At 43.1% G+C, this 23,468-nt stretch overlaps 1 protein-coding gene across 1 annotated transcript in view; it reads right to left on the reverse strand.

The window, feature by feature from the left end:
- ABHD2 (abhydrolase domain containing 2, acylglycerol lipase) overlaps positions 1 to 22,402 on the reverse strand; it is a 28,115-nt gene extending 5,713 nt beyond the window's left edge. The window contains exons 1-8 of the mRNA XM_062630552.1: positions 22,171 to 22,402; positions 12,421 to 12,596; positions 10,763 to 10,930; positions 7,801 to 7,984; positions 4,284 to 4,376; positions 2,530 to 2,640; positions 1,222 to 1,291; positions 318 to 402 (exon numbers count right to left, since the gene is read on the reverse strand). Coding sequence (XP_062486536.1) covers positions 318 to 402; positions 1,222 to 1,291; positions 2,530 to 2,640; positions 4,284 to 4,376; positions 7,801 to 7,984; positions 10,763 to 10,930; positions 12,421 to 12,596; positions 22,171 to 22,364 — 1,081 coding nt within the window. The 5' untranslated portion in view covers positions 22,365 to 22,402. The remainder of the gene's footprint in view (positions 1 to 317; positions 403 to 1,221; positions 1,292 to 2,529; positions 2,641 to 4,283; positions 4,377 to 7,800; positions 7,985 to 10,762; positions 10,931 to 12,420; positions 12,597 to 22,170) is intronic.
- Between the last annotated feature and the right edge of the window lie 1,066 nt (positions 22,403 to 23,468).

A 23,468-nucleotide genomic window follows, 5' to 3' on the forward strand; every position in this document is an offset into this window, starting at 1 on the left:
TACCTTTCTACTAAATCCCAGTGAGGAATAAAGACATGAGGAAGCATTTTTCCATTCAAGAATGTAAACTGAAGATAACCTGCTGGCTATCAACAACAGCCAAACCAGCACAAGGCGGCTGAAAGGATTCAAGTTCCTCCTGATCAAGGTTAGCCTTGTTAGTTCTACATCTGGTAATTTAAAGTGGCTTAGTACACCTCACAGGATTACAGGTGTAAGGAGGCACATTAAGCTGCTTTGAAATCATGGATCATGATGTGATAAGGAAGCTGCAGGTACACAAGTATGCATAGCTGGAGGAGACTGCTTCAACATACCTGAAAGAGCTCTTGGAATTGACAGAAGACTCTCATGCACAAGAGGGTCATCAGCAGCATTAACCAACAGAAGAGGAACATAGATCTGCATCAAGAAACATGGCAGAGAAGGAAAAAACATTAAGGGGTTGGTATCTGAATTTCAATCTATCTACTATAAAAGCATCTTAGCTTAACTCAATCAAGACTTCTCATTTCAGAGCTGCTCTGTACTTGGGGAAGCATCAGAAAAGCAGAAAGAGTCAGAAATTAAGACTGATGGCTTTCCACCAGTGCAGAACATCTTAAACTCAATAGTAAGAAAGGGGCAGGGGTGCATCAGGACAAGTACAGATGGACTCACAGATCTTCTCCACTCTCAGAATTCAAATAGCTACACCCTTTTCCATTCTGCACTGCTCTGAGTATCAGGCAGCTAGCGCCAGCTCTGTTACGGACACTTTGGTTAAAGTCCAGGAAACTCCCTTGGAACGTCTCCATCCTCTAGCTCAGTAGATCAAGGAGGAATTAATCTTCCAGTTCCACTTCTGCAAAACTTCGGTCTGCTGAGCATCTTTCAGACAGCATCCTGAGCCTCCTCCACAGTATCCAGAGTAAGCCTTTCTTCCTTGAAGCCGCACGCTCTATGCCACCACCTATTTCCCATCTTATCCTCATAAACTCAGAGCAGTTCAGCTGAATGAGCCCAGAGCATTTAGCCAGGGTATTAAAAGGTAGCAAGAACTGAAATCCCACCTCTATGATTCTATTCTATGATTCCATGATTCAATAAACTGTACCTGTTTTTTTCTGAAAATCCCAGTTTAGACAGCTGGGTGTAGGTATCAACAACAAAAACCATGGAGCACTTTCTTTCCAATAGGAAAATGAAGGTACAAGAGCAGTCCCTACTGCAAGAGCTTACCCTGTGCAAATAATGCTGGCAGCTTTCTTCTTCATAGTATTCCTTCAGGGAACTGTAGCCATGGAACTTCCTGAAATAGAGAAGACTGTCATTGCAAATGCTTCTGGTACCCATGTGACACTTCCAAGTGAGGACATACATGCAGAGATAGGAATGATGCCTCAATTTCACAGACAAGGTTTTTTTACCACCCAGTGTTTCTGCTCCTTTGGCAGCACATGCCTTTATGCTTTCTGTACTTATTCAAACATTCTGTTAGCATGGGCAAGTTAAGCATGCAGGTTGAAACCTAGCAGCCTTCAGGGCATTTCTTTTAAAGTATCATGCCTATTTGTACATATGGAAGGAAGAGTTACATCTTTACCCAAAAGCTTTTTCAAATACAAACCCACTGGTTTATGAACCTTAAACATACCAGACAAAAAGGCCTGCCTATAAGCTACCCAGCATTCAGTGTGGTTCCAGTTCTTTGCCAAATCCTTTGCACTCCATCCCAACCCAAGAATTCAGTAAACCTATATTCAAATGCTTGTGGTGGTGCTTTTAGTTTTGTGCTTTTGGGGGCTTTTTGTTGACATAGGAGACAACACAGCTGTTGGCCCAAACTAGAAAGGCCTCAAGAATGAGGGAGTAAGAAGGGAGACTTCCCTAGGAACAGCTTTTACAAAGCAGCCAGCAACACTCCCAGTCTGTCAAAAGTGTTATAGCCACATAGCTGACAGTTTACAGCTTCATCCTGGAAAGGTGTCAATGCCTGATACAGAACATGCCATGGTATGAACACTGCCACTGAAGTGCTACGTTATTTTCAAGGACACAGGCAGTAACAAGCTACTGCTTTATAACGCAAGGCATTAGAATGACAAGTAGAAAAAGCTGCATTATCTCAGCTAACCCTAATACTTGCTGAGAAGGCAGTGCTGGTTTTTGGGGAGGAGGGTTTGTTTTCAAGGTTGAAGCAGGGCAAAGGGCATTCATGAGCAGTTCTGAGCTGCTTTCCACATTCTGCACTGGTTTTTGCCAGGGCCTGCAGGCAGAGCTGGCCTCTTCCTACATTACTGAAGGCTGCAGGTTCAGATGTCGCTGATAACTCAATGCCTCCTGGAGGATTTTTCAGAAGCTGTGACTGTCAATAGCAAGCTTTTTTGTGGCAAGTTTTATTCAGTGTGAAGGCAAGGAAGAATTGAGGTTGTCAGCATTGTGTTTCAGCAGATTCCTACAGGCACAGCAAGGGGCATGCAAGAGCAACACTTGAAAGAGAAGGTGCTTTCAGAGTTCTACAGAGGATCAGAGAATCACCCTTCATACCTCATAACGTTGTCATCAATCTGCATAAGGGATGTTGCTGTATAGATTTTGCTCAGATCAGCATCTGACAGACTCTGTGGCTTCTTCACATTATCTCCAAAAAGAACCTGCCTGAAAGAGTAACATCAAGAAAAACATCCAAATAACATGACAAGGGCAGGAAACCCATGACCCATTCAAGGACAAGTGAGCTTACCAAGTGTGACAAGACTAGAAGTGGGCTACATACACATGAGGCTTTTAGGAACAAGCACAGCTTATTTATCCTACTCCCTTTGCAGCAAGGCATAACAGACACCCTAATAACCTCTTTCACAGAGGAATGTTTTCCTGTTACACTGAAAAACTGCACAAGGGGCCTTTAAAAAGAATCTTCCCAGAACAGATAGCACTGGGGCATTTGGAACAGAGGCTGCATGTTAGAGGGAGGGTCCTTTGGCTTCACACCAAACCTGTGGGTGGCTTGGGTGTCACTAGGAGTTATGGGCATAGCACCTCCTTCACCATCTGGCCTTAAAGTCTCTCATGCACAGATATTAGGTTAGCTCACACAGCAAAAACTACTTGGGGCATTACCTTAGTAGAAAGGTATTTACTATGGACACTTGTCATAATTAGTTATTGCTCTCAGAAGAGGATGTGGTTCTTTACCAGAACAAACTGCTCCCCTAACACAGAACAAAAGCTACAAGATGGAAAGGGGTTTTATTCCCTTTCAGAGGGAGCTGCAGGGCAGAGGAGGAGGGAGGTTAAGTTTGATTTGGGGGAGTTGCCTCACAGCAGGAGAGAATGTGGAAAAAAAAAGTTAACAGACTTGCCTCCAAGCCAGCACTAGCTTTTTCTGGGTTATGAATTTAAGCACTTTTAATGGGAGCTTACCTAACTTCACATGTTAAACTTGAACAAGTTGTCTAAATATTTGTCAATCTGGAAGGAATTACATGGCTCATCCCACTTGTCAGCTGCCCTAAGTCCCTCTACAAGTGTTTGATACTGCACAGGAGTGTAAATAGTGAAACAAAAGTCTGCAAGTGACACATGCTCTTAACTGGAATGGGTCTTTGCTACTCCCCTTGAGTTAGGCAACTTCAAATATACACAGATGAAATACTTACACATTTATGGCCCTAGAAAGAAGTACCTAGAGAACTTCTGATGGAGGAGACAACAACATTGAGCATGTCACCTATTTAACATACACATTCCTTTAGGTTGAGAGCCACAGACCGCAACAGCAGCGCAGGGATCCTACAAGAGCACTTGCACTCCAGGACAGCAACACTAAGTACTTTGCTGGCTACATGCTCTTTCTAGAGGCACAGCTAGAAGCCAGAGCTACAACTTGTCTATTTGCTTATTTGATAAACAGCAGATCTTGAAGGTTAGTCCTACCTCAAGTACGTGGCAGAACAAGAAGCTCCTTGAATAGGCAATTCTTTGGCTAGAAGTGAAACAGATGCAGAACGCTCCACTTTGAAGTTTAATTGCAAAGTTTTCCTGTGCATATCTTGTTGATTCATTAAGCAAGTTTCCTCAGAAGGCAAAAAGACAAAGCCTGCTTTCTTCTAAGATCAAAGCTTATTTGTACATTTTATAGTATATGAATGAGATTGATACAGGTTCCCCTTCTCTGCTGACTGATCTAAAGACTACCAAACAAGGAACTGGTGCATAAGCTTTCAGAAGCTCTATTTTAAAGGAGTAAAATGAAATATGCAATATAGCAACTGACCCTAAGTGATGTACTGCAGTACCTGTGAGAAAGGATGATCTTCTTCATGTTGTCTGCCATGAGGAAGTTATAAAATCTTCTGCACTGATCCCACTGCATGAAGGTTTCCTGTGCCCTAGAAAAATACACATTGCAGAACAATCAAAGCTGTTAATGGAGATCTTGAAAGATGAGATTAATCCAGTGTAGCATCTTCTGGCAGCCTAGAGGCTGTGTAAACAAACCTCCAGGCCTTCCCTGCCACAGTTTAACCTTTGCCAGGAAATGACTCCTGCTTTGAAGAAGTTTGTTAGTATCAGAAAACTGATCCCGGTCTCATTTTGCACAATGCAATTAGCAGTTTGGACCAGAGCATTTAAGAGGCATCAATCAAGATCTGCAGCACTGACAACAGGATTTTGGTATCCCTTTGCACAAGTTGAATGTAGTTTACTTAATGGTACTACCAAGGAAAGGACTAAAACCTGTTGCTGAATGAAGTGTTGTCTGTTGTGTAGATAGCTCTGCGGAGGAAACAATTTGTGCAGATGTTTCCAATATGTGCAGACACTTATTGTTCTAGCTTCGTTGGCAAGAGCTGGAGGAAGAAATACGTGTCACAGCTGCAAGTGGCATCTGAGTTGAAGTCTTTACCTATTCTCAAAGCAAAACAGCACTTCACAGCTTATCTGTTGTTAGAACAGAATTAAAGCGATCCAGACATGTGAGCTCTGCCAGATACTCTTTTGCTATGCAGGGTCACGGGCAGGTTATAGCTTTACACTTAGCAGGGTTTGCTGTTACTGAGGAAACACACTACCATTTACTGAGCAACTTAAGAATGCTGAGAGCAGTTTCACCTATTCAAGTACTCCTACCATTTAATCATTAACGTACCATGAGAGCTACAGCAGATTTAGCAGGACCCCCCAAGCCACAACCTGCAAGTCCCCTACAAGGACAAAAGCAAGCTATATCCATATACATATTCCATATCTTTATTTGTCTAGCCAGACTATACCTATCATGTTTATACCAGGGCAGGGGAATGAAGCCAGACAGGAAGATGCACACTTTTTTCTTCACAAAAGATTTTCCAAGCAAACCCATTAAGTTATTACAAGACTTTTGAAGTTAAAACTACTAGAATTCCCCTGCAGGTCCTGTGGTGTACAGTGGCATTCCTAATACGAAGAGCTGCAAGTACTGGAAGGAAAAGCAACTCCCAGTACGTTGAGGACTGCACAGGTTTCAAAAGTTGAGGTCTCTCCCCACAGCCGTAGCTATGGCAAAGATGCATTCCACAATATCAAGAAGCAGAATCAAGCCTGTGCAGGCAGGGATTAAGGAATAAGGAGATGTGTCCCCATTTAGCCTCAGGGAACACATTCCCCAGATTCTGTTAATTCATTAAACTAAGAGTCTTTCATTCTTCTGGCAGATCCTACTATTCCTGTTATTTTATTATGCCCAGCTACGGGACTCATGCTTAATGCTTCGGAAAGGCTTTCGTATTTCACATCCCTGGCTCACCTTGCTCACCACTACTTTTTTCTTTCACTTCCTAAAGTTATTTGAGGAATAAAGGCTGTACAAGCTAATATAGAAAGAAAATGGAATTGTAAACTAACTGGTCATGCATAACAGGATAATCCACTTTCATGTAGCCCAGAGGGATGAGGCCAGTTATTTTAACCTACCACACCAAGCCCAGGAAAGCTAAGGCTTAACATTCCACCTTGAGGTGCTTTGTACCTCCTCCCTCTCACTCCTACAACCAGCGCACAAGGCCCTCCCTCTCCTGTGTTTTGCTTAGTAGTTATTTACTGATGTTGCTTTCCCACAGCTCTCCAGATAATCAACAATTAAAGCAGAATTAGACATGAGGTAGGGAGACAGCAGATTTGAAAAGCCTTCCTACTGACTGCCCAGTAACACACAGCAGATGCTTTGAGACTGGAGATCTGCTAGTAGATGTTTACCCAGCAGGTGGAGTCCAGAGCTCAGTAATCCACACAACCCACTGAAGACCTGCATTAAATTCAGACAAGCAGCTGAAACTCTTCCACAGGAACATCCAAGTTTTGTTAAACAGGTTGCCCTTGTCCTGCTGTTCTACCAGCACACCATGACACACTGCTACAGAAATCGGCCTAGGGAACAGCATTACTTGCAACATCATTTTGGACACCAGAAATAGTACAGTGTGTAATAGCAGAAGATGAACCAAGTAGACTGCAGTCTGATGTGAACCCTGCAAACCCTGTCTGAGGGCTGCAACTGAAGAGCTGGCTTCAACAGTATGCTCTGTGCTCCATGCCAAAAGCCTAAGACATCCAAGAGCATTTTAGTTGAAACAAAACAGAAATGCTGTGCCTGAATGCATCTATCCAGATTTTAAGGCTGTGAACTCATGGGGACCTAGGAGTAGATTATACATTTTTAGCTGTAGTTACATCTGCTCTCACAAGGAATTAGAAATACTGGAATATTACTGATATGCACATCAAGCTTTTAGTCACATCTTAATGCTTCCATAAAAGCTTCTCTTTCACCTATAAGAGCTTAGCTTATAAAAGGTGTCTTCAGACTGCTGAGGTCTGGTCTCCATTTAGGCAAAACATCACAGCATCAAGAAAGTTCCAGCTATCTTGACCAGGCTGGGAGGCCAAATTCCGTAGCAAGCCCCTTACAGGGCTGCCATAGTTTCACCATTATCTGCCCAAAAGATCTTGACCCAAATACCCTAGAGCCTCAACAGCCCCTTTTGTCTTGCAAATAGTTTCAGGGCTCAAAAGTGCAGTTTAATTAAAGTCAGCTACACCTCAGTAGTTATTTGCATGTATAAAAAGTAAAGACTGAAAGCAGCAGCTTTGCCAGTTACAACTGCTTTAAATTTCATTAACTACGTACATGGAAAGTTACTGCACATGAGTTGAGCCACCAGTTTTCACGCAGCACCGCCGTCCGCAGATCCTCCAGTGCTAGCACTAGGTGGAGTCATTACAACTCTTGAAATGCTACAGCCTGGGCTTCCAGGCAGTGAACCACAGGTTAATGTCTTAGGCAGAATTTAGGGCTATAATCCTTCTCCTCCTCACCTTTCCAAGTGTACAGCATAATTGCAAGTGCCTCTCCATCTCCTCAGCAGTCCACAGCACTGTTTCAATGACACACACTCAGAGGGGAGCACAGACTGACAGCCTCTGTGCTGTGTCTCTTTTCTCAGTCTCCCTGGCTAAGAGCTGCCAAATGAAACTCTAGTTGATGAAGCCAAACGAGCCATTATGAACCAAGGGATGCTCCTCAGAGCAATGAGGGTGTGTAAACTGTGGCTTGCAAGCCTGGCATCATCTCAGCAGTTTGTCATGCTGCCCAGCCTGCCAGGTTAGTTACACCAGGACACTAAACAGGGAATGTCTCCTCTTTGGATGCTATAGCAATGAGACAGTTAGGCCAGCTCACACACACAGACCAGAAGCTGCCAGCATACACTTGGCCAGGTAAAGGAAACTTAGTTTTACTGTTAACAGATAGCATGGAGAATCCTCTAGACCTACCTCAATGCACTGTACCCCTGGCACACACTGACGCAGCACAGGACTCGCTCCTGGTTGGCCTGGCTCTCTCCCAGGTACTTGCACACTATGTTTCCACCCAGGCTGAAGCCCACAACAACCAGCTGAGTCTGAGGGTAGGTCTTCTTGATGTAATTAACCATGGCACTAAATTCCCACGTGCAACCTGAAATAGAGGTAAAGTCAAGAATCATCTTCTGAAAACCTATAATCCCACTCTGAGTTTCAGTTGTGCACTTTAAGTTCAGCTTATTACCCTGACTTTTTAATAACCTTAAGATTTTAACAGCTCTGATTCATATGTGTTCATGTATCTGTTTTATGAGTCCTGTGGACCTTAGCTCATGCTTAGTTCTGACAGAGTGCCAAAGTAAGATGAAATTAACTTGCTTAAAATTTACGGCAATAGCTAATGTGACAATCTCAAGTCTTCCTTTCTAAAGCTGTGTCAAACAACTCTGGCCTTGACATTACTATCCAAGAACAGCACACATTGTTACCTTCCTGAGCCAGTTTGCCACTTCTGAACTTAAGTGAGGTGTCTGAAAAGCAGCTTGCTCCTTTGCTTTTAATAAGACTGCCATGGATCCTTAAATCCATGCTCATGCAGGGAGGGGATGGAAATGGAGAGTTGATTTGTCAGGACAAAGCTCAGAGGACTGATACAGAGCCTGACTAAGCAGCTGCTCTCTGGAATCAGAGGGAAGGCTTCAAGCAGAGACAGCTAGCCCTTTCTAACCACTGAGGAAGTAAAGATACTGATGCTTCCTAGAAGATATAGAGGTACCCCCTCTTCAAAAGAAGAGGTAAGTGCTTCTATACAGGTCTGTTCTGCTCTCAGCTAACACCCACTTGCATCCCACAGGCTGCAGGCAAAGAGGGGTCCAGTTTCTGGCAGTACTGGGGTCCTCAGATGGTTTGACAGGCATGAGGACTTGCACACATGCACCACCACCACCTACAGCTGTTTCTTCTGCCTTGTAGTTTGGGAAAAGGAAACATGAAGAAATGGAGCTGCAAAATGGATGGCACCAGGACAGTGCTTTCAACTGTTTATGCACTGTTAAGCTTCCCACTGGGTTTAAGACTGAAAACCACACATGAGGCATCACATGAACAACGGCTGTTTATTCCTGTCTAGAGTCAGGAACTCGGCTCTAGCCTGTGGAACTTGTCCAGGGAGATAAACCCCAGGAGCTGCAATTCCACCATGTGCCAACCTAACACTGCTCCAGTGTGCCCCCACCCCAACTGTAGCATCCTTACTAGACATCAGCCTCAGATTTTAGCTAGCTCTAGACTGAGCACCGGGGTTTGTGTTTACTTCAGTGAAACAGGTTCTGGCTGAGTGTTTCAGCAGGGCTTGGGCACTCCCTTGTGAACATTCCTGATGAGCAATTTCCATCAAGATGATAAATGCAGCATTGCTTTAGTTTTCTCTGGAAGAAGCAGAAGTCAAAATACTTTAGTGTTTGACCTTCATGATTTGAGGGCAACTGGTAACTATTTCAGAATAGCAACAGGTCAAGCTTGATGTCAAGGCTGGAGGATTCAGCAAATCCAAAGTTCAGGCTATTTGCTCCTCAATAAATACATCAGGAATCCAGCAAAAGCTGGAAAGACACTGCGATATTTGGGTTGGAGGTAGAGGAAAGGCTGCTCATGGTCTTACTGGCACTCCACTTAACAAGCAACTCTGCCAAGTGATTTACTGTCTTACTCAGGAAGTGCTAGGCATTCCTTTCCTTTTCCAAAGCTATAAAAGACTCAGAAAGGTATGTCTCAAGAGATGCACTACAGAGTTACTCCCTATGGTCTAAAGCAAAGGTCCATGGAAGAAAGCTGTCAACTTTGATCAAAAAAGCAAATGCTTCAAGGAGGCCAAGCTTAGTTCCCAGGACATGGTAGGCTTAAAGCTATTAACAGCCTAGAGACAACACAAATTGAGGTACTTGGTATTCCTCAAGTCTTTTCCACTGAGTAGATTTAATGACTATAAAACAATCAACAAAGCATTAGAGCCTATTTGCCTGCCAGACTCGGAATCTCAAAGCACAATATTGCTATTCTGGCAATTCAACTGCGCAAGATAAACATTCAAACTGCTAATCCAAACTCTTAGCAGTGAGTTTTAGTCATCTTTAAAGAACAAGAAACCCAACACTGATGGGCTAAACCCACAACTGACTCCTGACATAATGTCCATGAAGATGTTTGCAGTAAAGGAGGACATGATCGCTCAAGAAAGCTCAGGAACAAGCAGATCAGGTGGCAGGCAAGAAGACCACATTCTACAAAGATCATGTTACTCACTAGCAGGGCAGTTAAGAATAGCTGAAGTCACCCTTAAACACAGCTCCTTTTAATTTCCAGGTTAACATTTCCTTATACTCAAGATAAAATCCCAAAATCGTGGCAGTTAAGCACTAACTTCCATAGCTCCACTGTTGTACTGTCAAACCATTGCTGTTCCTTGGTATTTGTGTGACATCCAGGGACCAATCCCTATGTGTCCCTCTTAGGACAGAAATGTACTTTCTGGATAGGCTGGTACAAAATCCTCTCATATTACATTTTAAAGCTTCAGAAGCAGTGTTTATTTTTCAGAGCCAGTTTTGTTCCACATTCCACTAAGCTGACATTTTGGCACCTCTAAAAATCACGGGAGCATGTTCTTAGCCACAAGAGTTTGGGTTTTCACAAAAAAAAAAGTTCTCTTTCCAAAAACCTGCCTCCTTGATTAGGAGGCCTGTGTAAGAACTACGAGAAGAGACAAGGAAAAGTGAATCCTAGTATCTTCTCCATGCATAAGTTGAGTTCAGTTCCTAAGAAACAATACAAAATTATCCTCACTCAGATACAGCAGTTGTGTTATGCTGAAGGATGAAGCCCTAAAAATTCCACAAGCTTGGAAATAAGTGCCCAGGTGCAATGAGGTACCTACCATATGTGAACATCCGTGGAGAAGTGAGCTCAATGTTTGGTAGGGCTCCCAAGTGATTCAGGACAGCACATCTGTACCCATTCTTCTGGGCATAGTCGACAAAAGTACGGATGTACTGCTTTTCACTGTGGTTAGCAATCCCAGGGCAGATCACCATCGTGACATCCTCTGCGCACAGAAAGAGAGGGAAGTTAAGTAAATGTCACTTCATGCAAATTGAGAGAGTCAGAAGGGCTCCAACTGAGATCCATGGGAAACCACCTACCAGAAGCAAGCTAAAAACCGTACTAGCCTGCCAAAACCCCATTAGGGGACAGGAGATGAGCAGCTCTAGTGCTACAGATGTGAACAAATAATTCACATTGCAGTAGATGAACAGTCCTGTAACTCCAGGGAAAGCTGCCCGAACAGTTCTACAGACACTGCCTAGAGACTAAGAGCAAATTCTTCCCTTTGAATGATGTGTTTGACATTACACATGTTCTGCCTTGTGACAGCCTGCAGTGACTAAGTGAGTGGAGGCTCTGGAGCCCACTGCTCATTCACGCACCAAGTAGGATGGCTATGCTATTTTCCCCTCATTTCTCTTCCAGAATTGAGGGTAACAATCTTCAAAGTGCAGCTTTGCTAAGCACAGACATTCTGATCGGCTGACATGAGCCATCATCTCTGTGGCTAATGTAATTGTATTTGATGTGCTGACATTGTTCACTAGTTTAACAAGATATCATCTCATCAACTAAGAAAGAGCTTCTTGTAATTCAAATAAGCACAATAAATTACATTCAAGATTAATGTATGTACTTCAGATTAGCTCTCAGACTCATGAAAAGCTCCAACATGAGCAGCTCTAGCCACTGAATTTTTGCCTCATTAAGAAAGCACTGCTCAGGTTCTTTTCAGTGGTAAAGACTGTTCTAGCGCAGCATTACACCATGAGGATCTCCACACTGACAAAGGCCAAATGGGAGTCATGACATCAGCTACTGCAGCAGTAAATGGTACTTCTGAAGTCAAGACACAGTAACTCAGTTTTAAGTACTGCTGTTACTAGCAGTGAGTTTAAAGCTGACATTCACTCTGAATATAAATACGTAGTGTTGTAAGGAATCCCCACAATTTTATACTTTTTCATGGAGCTGTCTTCATGTCTGGACTCCATCATACCCTTTGCACATGGAGTTCATTTTCATGCAGAACTTGAAGCACATATTGTTAGTAAAGACTATCAAGACTATTTCTAAGGGGGAAATAGAAGTGCAGTTAATTGAAGGACATTGTACAGCTAGCCTCAGTTCTATGATCCCACAGCCTTAACTGGCAAAGGGCACTCCAGTTAAGGCTTACCACCAGATTCTCTTTGCCAGCCTCTCACTTGAGGCACAGGTTAAAGAACACTTTTGTTCCTTAACTCCCCATCCCTTGCCACAAACAGTTAATTAGCCTACTAGGGTCTCTCCTGATGTCTGAGTATAGGTACACAACAAGATGGCCTCATACCCTCCACACATGGTTTAGTATTGCTTAGCAGCTCCCCCTCCACCACCAGATGTAACATCTATCCTTTCTAATACATCAAGTAGCAGTATTCTCATCCATCCCCCAGAGCACAGGATCAAGGTCAGCAGCTAGATGCAGCCACCAGCTGTTCGACTGACCTCCAATGCAGTGCTCGGACTGCGGCTCAAAGAGATCAAAGGTGGCTGTTGCTCCGTCTGGCATCGTGAGGTACTTGCGGAGTCCATGCGGATGCGGTGATCTCACTCTTCCCATTTTTCCATAAAGGGCTGTCTGGATGTGTCCACTCTTTCCCCAAATCAGGGGTGGAACATACCTGAAAGAGGTAGCAATTTAATGGCTTATTCCTGGCATGTTAACAAGCCTTTGAGAACAGGTAAGCACTCCCATAACAGATCTCCAAATATAGCAACAAATATGACATGGTCTTTGCTATGACTGAGCTGGCAGCACTGATCTTTGCAGCTTTCCACAAGAAGAGACCGCTATGCTCTCCAAGGCTCACAATTCAGCACTTACAGAAGCAGCAGAAGCCAAACCCGAGACATTCTTCTATATTTAAGTGTTACACACACAAATGCTTCTCACCAAATACACAGAGGCTCCGTGCCTCGGTGACACTGGGAGAGCACGTTGCTAGCCAACCACACTGACCTCCAGAACCTGGAAAGCGTTGTAAATCTGTTCTAATTGAAACACTGAAGCCTGCTGGGTTGAGCCACATGAACTCATGTAAGCACTTGACTGTACAAGCCAGTGGCAGAAACAACAGGGTTCACAGCAAGTGCTAGAAGGCTGAAAGGCCCAAGACTTGCTGGCTGGGATGATTACACACAGAACTGCTTTTCTCAGTTAAGGAAGAGCATAGTACAGGGTGATCTTGCCTCTCAAGCAGAGTTAGGTAAAGCTGCGCCAGCTTTAAATGGAGCTGTCAGAATTGGCCAAACTCCATAACAAACCCCTTTCAACAGAAAAGGGGTGAGTCTACCGATTACGTTTATCAAGTGCATATTAAAGCTAGATAACAAAGCAAATTGTCTTTCTTTTCCTGGCTTAAAAAAAAGACATGGAGGGAACACCAATATTAGCTGAAGGCACTAAAGGCTCAGTTATCAGGGGTTTTTAGCACAAGCTGAGCTGTAAGTGGTAACAGGACACATTCCATTGCTGGTGGCAGGACAGTCACCTGTCCACTCTGTGAAGGAGAGACTGAGCCAGGGCCTTGAAAAAGACACTTACATCAGCTCTGAACACGAAAGCATTAATGATGTATTGCGTAGGAGAACAGCAGTTCCAGGGGACATGCTTCCAATTAAAGATCTACAGTCTCTGCTACACAGAGCAGGGTACCCAGAAGAAACCTGAGTGCAGCCGACACCACCTTGGATCCTCTGAGACTAGCAGCTCCTTCCCCGTTGTGTTTTTTAGGGCTTCCTGCAATTATTTCCTTTGACTTCTTGAGACCACACAAAGCAAAGATCGTGCTCTTCCCTGTTCACCGGGGACTAGGTAGCTCAGAACTCAGATACACTACTTAAGCCTTTAAAATCCACACGAATGTGACAGAGACCTTGCCTTTGTGCTCTGACACTACCTACTCACAGAGCTGGACCTTCTTCCCATGCCAGCTCTTGTGTGTCATTATCAACAACTCCCTGTTCCCCCTACACACTCCTCAAAAATCCCCTTTCTGTAGAAATATGAACTATCTAGGCTTATTTAGCAAGCCAAGAGGAGCAGTATGCTCTTTCTCCCTGTTCTATCATCTATGAGGAAGGCTTCTTACAGTCAAAGCAACACAATAGTTCATTGTACAGCCTGTTTTTGCAAGTGCACTTCCCAAACAGACCCAAAATAGATTGCCCCAGAAGCAGATACCACTTCAAAAAAGGCTGCAAAAGCTGCCAACTGATGCTTGTAACCTTGTAAACTAGCTCTCAGTTCATCCTGGGTTTGATCACTTAATTATAAAGCTTTCCAAAGAATCTATGTGAGGCTAGTAGCACCATTTATCAGCCCAGCATCTCTGGGTGATCACTGCAGCATCACTGGGAGGCATGCACTGACATGCAGCATGCCAGACATGCAGAATCTCCCAGCAATGATGGGGACTTCTGGAATTGCTGGTAGAGATAGAAAGTAGTCAGGGGATACAAGTTCACAATTCAAAGTATATATATATCCATTGGGATTGCAGTCAATGTAAACAAGGCTGCACAAGGACTACAGATGGTTCTGCTCAAGTCACAGCTCACTGCATAGGGTTTTGAACAGCAACTATTCTGCCAGATGGAAAAGACAACTCTCTTCTAAACCAAGAAGCAGCAGCTAGCTTCACCCCAGCCATGTACTTCACAACCAGTTCAGGTCAGTAGCCACACTCCACATTGGACAGGGCCTGACTGGCTTTTTGTCTCCTTCACTGAAGTCCTTTGCAGTGGGTTTTGCTAACAGCCTGTGGGGAGCTGTCAAATACAACCTCTACTAAGAATCTGCAGCTCTTAAGAGACACAGATGTCAATGTTGTTCCATAGTTTCTAATCTTACCTTAAACACATACATTGGAAAGTTCTGGTGACTTTGCTTCTATACAGTGCTTTTCAAATCACAGACTGCTCCAGGTAAAACCCAAAGTCTTACTGCACAGGGCTAACAGGAAAGCAATTTCTCCAGCTACAACAGCTGTGACTGATGATTGCTACCACCTTGATGAAGAAACAGAAATCAAGAATCTCTGCAAGCATCAATCCTTTCTTCATGTTTACTTACAGTTCCGTTTCCAGCTCTAGGTTACAGTCATTCAGTGGAATAGATGCTGCAGCTGCAGCAGTGCAAACCACAGGATGTTGTTAGAGAGGAAATTAGAAGAGTCTTCAAAGCCTTACCACTACTGCCGGTGTTTAAATGAAGACAAATGGCTTCAAGCCTGCTTGCTTACCAAGAGTGTAGTACTTGCCTGCCTCCTCAGGTCACAGCTGGCTTCTCTGAGGAAAAACACCTCAAGTCTGCCTTCAAATAACCCAACTGGAAGTTACGTGAAGTCCTGACCTTCAGTAAGTCAAAGCTTTACACTGCTTTTACGTAAGCAAACAGCAGATGCAGTTCCACTGGCATGTTCTTCATTAAAGGAAAGACTAAAACCAACAGGAATCCCTGTGACTCCATCCATAACGATGGACAAATGATACTGACGGGTTCCACATTTTTCTCCAAGCTAAAACTGCTTTAAACCCTACAAACAAGGGTGCATGCACTACTTGCTCCCTTCAGAGTGGACAAGCCAGTGTTTCCAAGCATCCTATAGACCAAGCAAGTGAAACGCTCAGCTTAGTTTTCATGTTAACTCCAGTCAGTTAAGCATCACACTGCCTGCAGCAAAGATGTGCTGGTGTTACTCATTCTGCATGTAACTACACTCTTCAGGTAAATATTCAAAATTCAAGTTCCAACATGAATAAGATGCACAGGACAGTGCTCTGATGCAGAGATTCGTTACTCCCATTCAGGCAAACTTAAGCAGGTTTAGTATATTTCTGCATTTTGCCCTTAAATGTAAAGCAGTTATAGCTCTGAAATACATGCAAGTGTGAGAGCAGCAGCTTGTTATCTTGTCTATCTTTTCTTCTGCTACAGCCCATCAGCCTTTAAGCAACAGGCTTGTGGTGAGATAAATATCCTCAAATCCCTTAAGCATCCAGGCTCCAGGAAACTGATCATAAGACTTCAAAAGAAAGGGGGAAAAGCTGCTCAGATTGTATAGCTCTTGCATAATCAGTGAAAAAATAAGACAAGCTGAAACTCTTCTTACCAGACTGATGCAAAAGCAAACAGCTATTAAAAATATTACTTTCATTTACCAAGTTGCCAATCTTACCTACCAGAAACCCCTATGAAGCCTTGCCAGTAACAAAGTGATGCTGTATTATCACATTTCAGTAAAAACTGTCTTCTGCTGAAAGCCAAATCTGACTTTGCAAAGCATCCTTATGATCTCTAGTAGAATCAGGCATATGATCTGACTATTCCTGTTGACTCTGCATTTTGGCAATGGATAAATCTGTTTTTAAAAGTCTCCCTGTAAATGACTTCTATCTACATCTTTGAGTGAAAGTCTACAAGAACTTTCCAAGTACTGCACATAATAGTGTAAGACTGCATAGGAATGAAGGACATCTTTTCACCCAGGGTTTATACCAACTTTCAGCTTGTTTTTACTAAAACTGAATAGAAAGAACTCTTCAGTCATGAAGGTGCATGATACCACACTAGTGAGAGGAAAAACGCTTGCTAAGAATTGTGCAAGAGTCTTCACCAGTGAAAAACCACAGATCAGATTTTATTTAAGCTTATTATGTAAAAATCAGTTCCAGAGACAGCTTCATATTCAACTCAGCTGAAAAAAAACCTAACTATCCAGTCATGATTGCAAGAACCAGCACAGATTGTTTTGCAGTGAAAACAACATTCCTTATGGCAAACAGCTGAAAAGAGATGCTCCTGTGAACAATCATCCGTATGCAGAAGAGTATGTACTCAGGGGTATTTTTGCTACGGCTTACCTCAACAAAGCAAGCTCAGCAGGGTGTAAACACATTGAAATACAAGCTAGATACCATGCAGGCTCAGTTTAAGCAGCATTTAAGTACTGCCCTTTTATTACTACTGCTAAAGCTAATCATGTCTTCCAAACAAGGGCCCCCCACTCATAAAAAACGGTGGCTTGCCTCCAGCACTGATATTAAGTAGAAACAGGGAAAGTGTTCAAGGACATGACAGAGTCCAACTCCTCTGTAATGCTTGCTATAAACCAAAGCGGATTTGAAAAGCAGTATACTGTAGAGATTATCCCAGCACACCAAATTTCACTAACTATTCCTCAGGGTGCCCTGTTCCAGCACCACATCTATTGCAAAACAATGGAAATGCTGCTTATAGTTTACAGATGACAGAAGCAGAGTTGCAAACAGCAGTCAGGAAGACCTCTTGCCAAAGAGGTACATGCATGCCCACAATAGGATGAGGATGATGTACCACAAAAGCACAGACAATGATAACACAGAAGAGCCAAAGGCAAAGTTGTGTTGTACTGGAAACAAATATTTCTATTTCTGTGAAATAAGAACAGCTTCCCTGATTGCTTCAGACCCAAAGGCTTTTAACTGACTCATTTTCCTGTTTTGATGTGGCCACTTGCAATAGGTATCAGGCACTCTGAGTAAAGACAAATATTTGAGGCAGTCAGTTACAGCTTCCAGTAGCCAGTCCTGTAACTTCCAGTAACAGGATGCTGTAACAGAAGGCAGACAGGAGAACAGGTCTGGGGATGGCAGTTACTTATTATGGAAGCTGACTTACACAGCACAAGTACAGAGTTCAGTCTTAACTGGCTAAGTGAATACACAGCCAGTTACATAAAGGTGATCACAAATCCTAATGTTTTTAGCTCCAAATGCTGCATTTCAGCTGCGCAGCACAGCCACAGCTATCCTCATATGTGGCTGTCCACAACAGTGCCTGAGAGCAAGAGAGTTCCTAGGTGCTTCACAAACTTTCTCCTAGCATTTTGATATTAAACCCAATTCCAACATGTGACTGTAGGTTAGGTTTTAGTGGTGCTCAGGCAGCAGATTATAATTTTAGAGCACATACATTGCCCAGCATGCAGGAATTTAGGAAAGCAGCTGCTGTATAAGCAGCTCACACAAAGCACATAAAAACTGTGCTATTTTTATTAGCAAGCATCAGCATTTAGGTCCTCAAAAAGATGTGAAGTGGAAGTTCAGCAACAGGCATATTTCTGGAGCATTACTTCATTTCATCCGAGGAGATTAACACTTTCAACATTAACTCTCACATTACCTTTGATGTGCTGTAGTGCATTAGACGCTGATGGGAAGAAAGCAGAGCCTACAATTTGTCCATGTCAGGGGACACCAAGAATCACTACCTGCGTTATAGCAGGGAGACAGGCTACTTCCCCCCCCTTTACAGAGCAGTCTGGAGCTATTTAAAGGATGCTTTACAAATGAAACCTTGTTTGAACCTTGTCCTTTATTTGATGCTGGGGAATGCAATTTGAATTCCAGTCAAGAAAGCTCATCTAGAAGTCTGCAGGGTTCAACTCCCTCCTCCTCAAATATGTAGAAAGTGGCTTTTTCTGCATCAGTGCAGTCAGGCTGTTCAAAGTGGCAAAGAAAGTATGTAACAGCAAAACCTTAAAGCAGCTTACAGAGCTTCCACGTCCCCTGAGCTTCTGAAAAAAAACCCTAACCTAAGTGGAGTGTTTGCTGCCCACAGAACCTGGATAAAGTCAGAACTATTTAAAAGCACAGACTGGTCTCCTTGGTTAAATCACCTCCTTTCCAATTTAGGCAGCTTTTATTTAGTAAAGGGCATGAGTATCACAGCATGTCTTCTTTGGTGATGAGAGCTGGAGAACACAACCCTTCAGCCGATGCTACAGTGGAGCACCTAAGCAAGTACTCAGGCTCCCCCCAAGACTGCTTCACTCCCCAGGGTCAATGCTTCAACTTCCCAATAGGGAGCTGCCATTCTTCTCTACCTCTTAACATGTTCACCTGTCAAAGCTTTGGAAGGAAGACTGCTCTTCTAGTTTATTATTCTCCTGGAAGTGTTCCTCCCAGGGTAAATCATGAAGAAGCTGACAGGAATCAAACACTATTTGCCATTAGAAGGAAGGAAAGAACATTGAAAAGCTTGAAGACAGCTTTTCTGACTACTTGGCTCCTTGCATCTAGGAGAAAAGCAATGACAGAGCAAAAGAGTCTTCTGGTACCAGGCAGCCTGCTCATCCGGTATAGGTTACTGTGCAAACAAAGGATGAGAAGGATCCAGACTGGATCTTTGACAGTGTTTACTAACAGGCTTCACAGTCATTTGCCTCAATCTTTGAGAAGCTTGCCTTTATTAATGATAAAAGTGTGCAGGCAGCAAGGATAATTATTTTCGATAAGCATGACACTTGTGCCACACCTCTACAAGAATAAAGACACACATTGATTTGGCATAGAAGAGATAGGAGAAACTGGGAACAGACAAGAAAATAGCCCAGTACAGCAAGCACTGGCCAAATTCGTCCTTGTGAATCAAAGAGCCAACACTGCACTGCTACAGGAATAAGATGGCTGACCCTATACCAACCTGGGAGACAGGAAAAGGAGACAGCTACAGCCAGGACTTAAGCCTAAGTGCCCATGGGCACCAATAGCTGTGCTGATTTGCAAGAGCTTCCGTGCAAGAAGCAGCTCTCTGAATGAAAGAGTTTAATTATGCTACTCCACTTGGTAAGCCAAAATGCAGAAGGTAAAGGGAAATGAAGCTCTAGCAAGACAGAATCTCTTGCTTACCAATGTTTGATAGGTAGGAAGAAAGCTCCTAGTAGTTGACAGGACTGTAAAAAGCAGCATTGACATCTGCAAGTGCAAGGTACATGGCACGCAGCCATCTCAGGCAATTTTACTATCCAAAGTTCTTACATTATTCATCCACCACCACTTGGCTTACTATGGTTACACTGTACCAAGTAAGTGTATAGACAAGGATGGTGCCATAAGGGGGAAATAGCATCCAAAAGTGTTTTTTCCCCCAAATATTTTTAAACAGCTGCACAGATGGAATAACTTTCCTCACTTCTGCTTCCTCCCCTTCCAGCAATACCCTCACCTCCTCCTCCCTTAAGCATGAGGGAGTGGAACAAACCAGGTCTGAAAGCCAGTTCACAGCTGTACAGAAGAACTGGTCTTTAACAGATCTCATACAAACCCAGTACTGATATCAGAGGAGGGACTGCTGGCTACTTATTTTGCTTTCATGGTAGAATCTGAAAAAAGAGCTGCTTAATCAGCTTTCCCAACACTTGGAATAATTAGCAAGTAATCAAAGCCCTGCAAGATTTTGCAGTGCAGCACAGCACAAGCTGTTTGCACATAGCGTTCTGCTAATTAGTCCTACAAACTGCTTTATGCATAATTGCAGGCATTCAAATGTATTTGTTCTCCTTTAGTGTCCAGGTGACTTTCATGATAGAGACAGGATTTCTTTGATTTTTTCTTTTCTTCATTTCAGCATTGAAAAAAGTCTGTGACATCATTAGAATAAGCCACACATATCACCTTACAGAGTTGTCTTTCCTGTAAACCCCTTCAATCCCCAAGAACTATTCTATTCCCATTTTCCCCAACATAGATATAGAGGTAACAAGACTGAGCAAGTAGCTATGGACGCGTTTTGCTCTAGTTTGTTTCAGTCGAGTTTGCTTCCTGGGGTCATGCAAGCCCTTCAGAGGGTGTTCAGCTCAAGAACCATGTGTTGGAAATCACTGCTCCAGTTTTCAGAGAATCTGATCCAGGGAAAGCAAACAACCTGGATGCACACTCTTAACACAACAACCAGCAAGCTCTTCACTCCTGCAATTAATGCACAACAGATGTACTGTGATTTTTAGACATGTTCACTCTTTTGGGAATGGTTTGTTCTCCAACTGAAAGCAAAGAACACTGCTCCAAGTAGTGCTAGGAGATTGTGCCACGAGAACAGAGCTAAAATAGGAGTAAACCAGACTGAATTAGCTTACAATCTGTTTCCAAAGAGGAGCTTAATGCCAGTAAGTCTTCAAGACTTGTGATGAGCACAGCTTCACGTTTGCTCTTTCAGTGACTAGGGACATGTCAATCTGCAGTGCTAACACTGACACAAGTGTCCAAGGTACCAAGTAACTAGAGACTTCTTGATTTATTTCTTAGGGAAGCAACTGCTTTGCAGTTAAGGCACTAGACATAATCAAGAACCCAATTTCAACTCTCAGCTTCAACACAGGCTTATGTTACTACCAAACTCAAGAGTCCATCCGGGAACCCTCTCTGGGCTCCAATTTAAAATGGATAATGCTTTGTTTCCTCCAGGAGTTTACAGATCCTATGGCCCATGATCTTACACCTTATGTAATCAAGGCATCTAACACAGCATTGCTAAAAGCCTCTCATCTCCTCTAAAATTACTATCATTAAGTCAGCTTGACTTTTGAGATCTGTAAGAAAGGTTCATGCAGCTGCACTCAGCACTTAGTAGATAATTGACGTATTTAGGGCTTCTAAATAGGACTTGCAAGTTTTCAAAGTGATTGCAGAAGAAATACTGTAATCAAAGTCCTTGTCCCTCCAAAGCCTCATGAAATTGTAGTAAATGCTTCATATTATTGGTGAGGGTAAGGGCAACTGCACTGATTCTGAAGGTCCTAGAACAGAAGTTCAAGGATCAGCCCACTCAAATACGCAGTTGACATAAGGTCAATTGAAAGTGGATTCAACAGGCCTAGAGCTGGCCAGTATGTCATTACTTTGTTAAACTAGTTATGATGTGCTCTACCAGTAATAAATTTCATTAGTCAACTTAAGGCACTTCAAGTAAGAGTAGGCACTTTAAAACTAACAGCCATCCCTGCCTTCATTAAGTGCACAGACACACCATGAAAGTGTTTCCTTCCTGTGAGCCCTCACAAATTTCTTCCCTAATAGAAAGGAGGGCACAGGAACAAGTGCTGACTGCATCCATCTTTCCCCCATTTCTGCAGACAGTGGGCTATATAGTGCTGGTATAGTAAAATATCAGCATACAGCTACTGCAGAGAGCACAAGGATGACATCCTATACATTCATGGATAGCCCTGCTCCACAGGGCTTGGTTCTAAACACAGATACCTGGGACATTAACAACAGTGAAATGCTTGATTTGGAACAGGTTTATTTTATCAAGAGAATACCCCAACTTTCATTTGCACCCAGATTTAAGAAACACACTAGGCAGAAAAATGGTTAAGTGCAGATCATCTTCATACAAGACAGGTCACCATGGCAAATACACATACTACTTACTCTTTGGTCAGAAGTGGGCAGGATTTGAGTAGGAAGCGTGCCAAAGCAGAGTCTTGGTAGATGAGTTCAGGAGGGGCAGTTGGGCTTTTTAAATTTAAGCAGCGAACAATAACATAGAGAGCAGCAGCAACTGCAGCTAGCTTCACCCCATCAAACACTGCTGGCAGCTCAGAGGTTTCCAACATCGCACTCATCTTGAGCCTGGAGATAAAAACAGTGTCAGTATTAAAGCCTTTTGCAATATACTGTTGGATATGAACATTAACACAAGACTGTGCTACCCAACTAGACCTGTCAGTTCCCACTGCTACAAGAATCCTAGCGTATCAACTCAGACTAGTAACTCCCAGTATGAAAGGAAGTTTATTTTGTACTGCTCTGAACACCCTGACCACCACAAGAAACAGAAACCAGATGATCAGTTGGGAAGGAGATTTATTCCTAATCAGTGCTGCATTAGAACTGCAACTGTCTCATGTGTCAAACCCCACAGTCCATAGTAGCCAGTCAATGCTTTCAGGATCTTGGCCAAGACAGCTCAAATAGAAGCCGAGTGAAGAGCCAGGACATAAAAGCACATCAGCAGCTTTGGATGTGTGCTTTCTCCCAGATGCACAAGCCAGGCTTGAGAAGAAGAACCTGAAAGAACTACTGTGTTAGCTCCTCAGCCTAAATTTTGCAACTCCATGAGCTGCAACTGGTACTAACTCCTGCACATATTTAAGGTGGTCACTTTATGTAACAGTGAGTTCAGCTTTCAATTCACTGTAGTTCTGCAGCTGAAGGAGCATTAAATTAATATTTAGTCTTTCAAGGGCTTCAGGGTAAAGAAAGTGGATCAAGGGAGGGAATTTAAAACCCCACAATATAACAATATGCTTCCAGATTTAAATCAAGTTCTTTAACTGATCCAGCTTCTTTTGAACATATGGTTCAAATAACTGGCTGCAGCTACTATAGGGATATTTCATTCATGTTGACAGGGCAGGCTTTTCTCAGGGTCTCTCCTCAGTCACATGGCTAACCCAAGTAAGACAAGTACTGACAAGTCAAGCCTTACCAACTTCACTTCTTCAAACTAGGAAGAACTGCCAGTCCTCAGTAGAACCGTCACTGCCTGGATCCACGTGCTATCAGAGTTACTCTGTAAGAAGATGAAAAGCAAACTGACTGTTAACAATAGGGCCACATCTCAGCTGGCAGGGAAGAAAGCAAATGTATACAAGCGTCCCATCACAAACATTTCAATTGATTTGTGTATTCAGTCATAATTGCTTCAACTCTGATACATCTGCATT

This window comes from Pezoporus occidentalis, unplaced genomic scaffold, assembly GCF_034315485.1.
Source record: "Pezoporus occidentalis ecotype Australia unplaced genomic scaffold, CSIRO_AGI_Poc_V1 ctg11, whole genome shotgun sequence".
NCBI classification, from domain to species: Eukaryota; Metazoa; Chordata; class Aves; order Psittaciformes; family Psittacidae; genus Pezoporus; species Pezoporus occidentalis.